Source organism: Austrofundulus limnaeus, unplaced genomic scaffold (genome assembly GCF_001266775.1).
Source record: "Austrofundulus limnaeus strain Quisiro unplaced genomic scaffold, Austrofundulus_limnaeus-1.0 Scaffold458, whole genome shotgun sequence".
Taxonomy (NCBI): Eukaryota; Metazoa; Chordata; class Actinopteri; order Cyprinodontiformes; family Rivulidae; genus Austrofundulus; species Austrofundulus limnaeus.
This window is the reverse complement of record NW_013952860.1, coordinates 196,445-197,816: the sequence shown is the minus strand read 5'-3', so window position 1 is coordinate 197,816 and position 1,372 is coordinate 196,445. Positions and strand designations below refer to the sequence as shown.

The following is a 1,372-nucleotide window of genomic DNA, read 5'->3' as shown; positions in this document are numbered from 1 at the left end:
CATGAGAACAAACGTATTCACGTGACTTTAATAGCATTTCTTACTTAATGGAAACACTGCAGTTGTGAAACTGTGTTTTTCGACATTAATAGAATATCGACAAAGTTTTGAGCACATTTGAAATGGAAACACAGCTATAGCTACGTTGATATGAGTGAAAACAGCAGCGGTAACATAATAAACAGACAAAAATATCATTTTCCATTGACTCTGTGGAACAAATAAAAAGCTTTTAGGACAGTTTTTCCAGACTGATCTTTAAATCTTAGCATTTGTACAAAAGAGCAGTGATGGAACCTACTTTCTGTGCCGTTTTCAGGAACCGACGCTCCCGCGGTGGTGAACTGTCTCCACATCCTCTCACGCTCACTTGATGCCAGGTAACATTTCACATCACGTTAATCCCCCCCAGGCTCAGAGGAACAACAGGAGCCTGTAACCGTCTGTTCTTTCCAAGGACCGTCATGAAGTCCGGTCCGGAGATCGTGAAAGCCATCCTACGCCAGTTTTTTGAGAGCGCCGCAGACGACATCGAGAAGATGGTGGAGAATCTGAAACTGGGCAAAGTGTCCAGCAGAAATCAGGTCAGAAACTTTGTTTCTGACGCAGAATTAAAAGCGACACAAAATAAACAGCGTGGTAGAGRTAACCCAACATTGTGTATTGGTTGTATTTGTTCCTACAGGTTAAAGGGGTGTCCCAGAACATTAACTACACCACCACAGCCCTACTTCCTGTCCTCACCTCACTCTTCGATCACATCGCCCAGCATCAGTTTGGAGACGATGTCATCTGTGAGTTTAAATTCACAACTCTTGACTGTTTTTTAAAGAAATAATCGTGATTACAGGCTAACAAAATCTTCTTTTCTTAACATCCCAAGTGGATGACCTGCAGATATCCTGCTATCGGTTAATGTGTAGCATCTACTCTCTGGGAACGGTGAAGACCCCACACGTGGAGAAGTAAGAACACACAGTGTGTTTTGTATTTAAAAGAAAAGAGAGTTAATGTTTCCGTTCAGTCGTTTCTTTCTAAATGYACTCAGATGTTTTAATGTATGTGTGCAGACAGCGACCGGCTCTCGGCGAGTGTTTGGCTCATTTAGCTGCTGCGATGCCGGTGGCGTTCCTCGAGCCGTACCTGAACGAGTTCAACTCGTTCTCCGTTTACACGACCAAAACTCCCAGAGAGAGAACCAGTGAGCTTTGCACAACACTAACACTGATTTATTTAACCTCTGAAATACTTACAGTGATGTTTATAGTTAATTATGTTAGTAATAATTTCATAAATCATTGACTACAAATAATGAGATTTTTTCATATTTTTTGCAGTCTAGATTTTTCTTCAGACTTTGTTATTTTAGCTC

The 1,372-nt window shown here is 41.3% G+C and overlaps 1 protein-coding gene across 1 annotated transcript in view; it reads left to right on the top strand.

Annotated features, from left to right (window-relative positions):
- ryr1b (ryanodine receptor 1b (skeletal)) overlaps positions 1–1,372 on the top strand; it is a gene marked incomplete in the record, with an annotated part of 103,334 nt that overhangs the window by 53,472 nt on the left and 48,490 nt on the right. Inside the window, 5 exon segments of the mRNA XM_014025145.1 lie at positions 320–380; positions 458–584; positions 686–794; positions 884–965; positions 1,071–1,201. Of these exon segments, the coding sequence (XP_013880599.1) occupies positions 320–380; positions 458–584; positions 686–794; positions 884–965; positions 1,071–1,201 (510 nt within the window).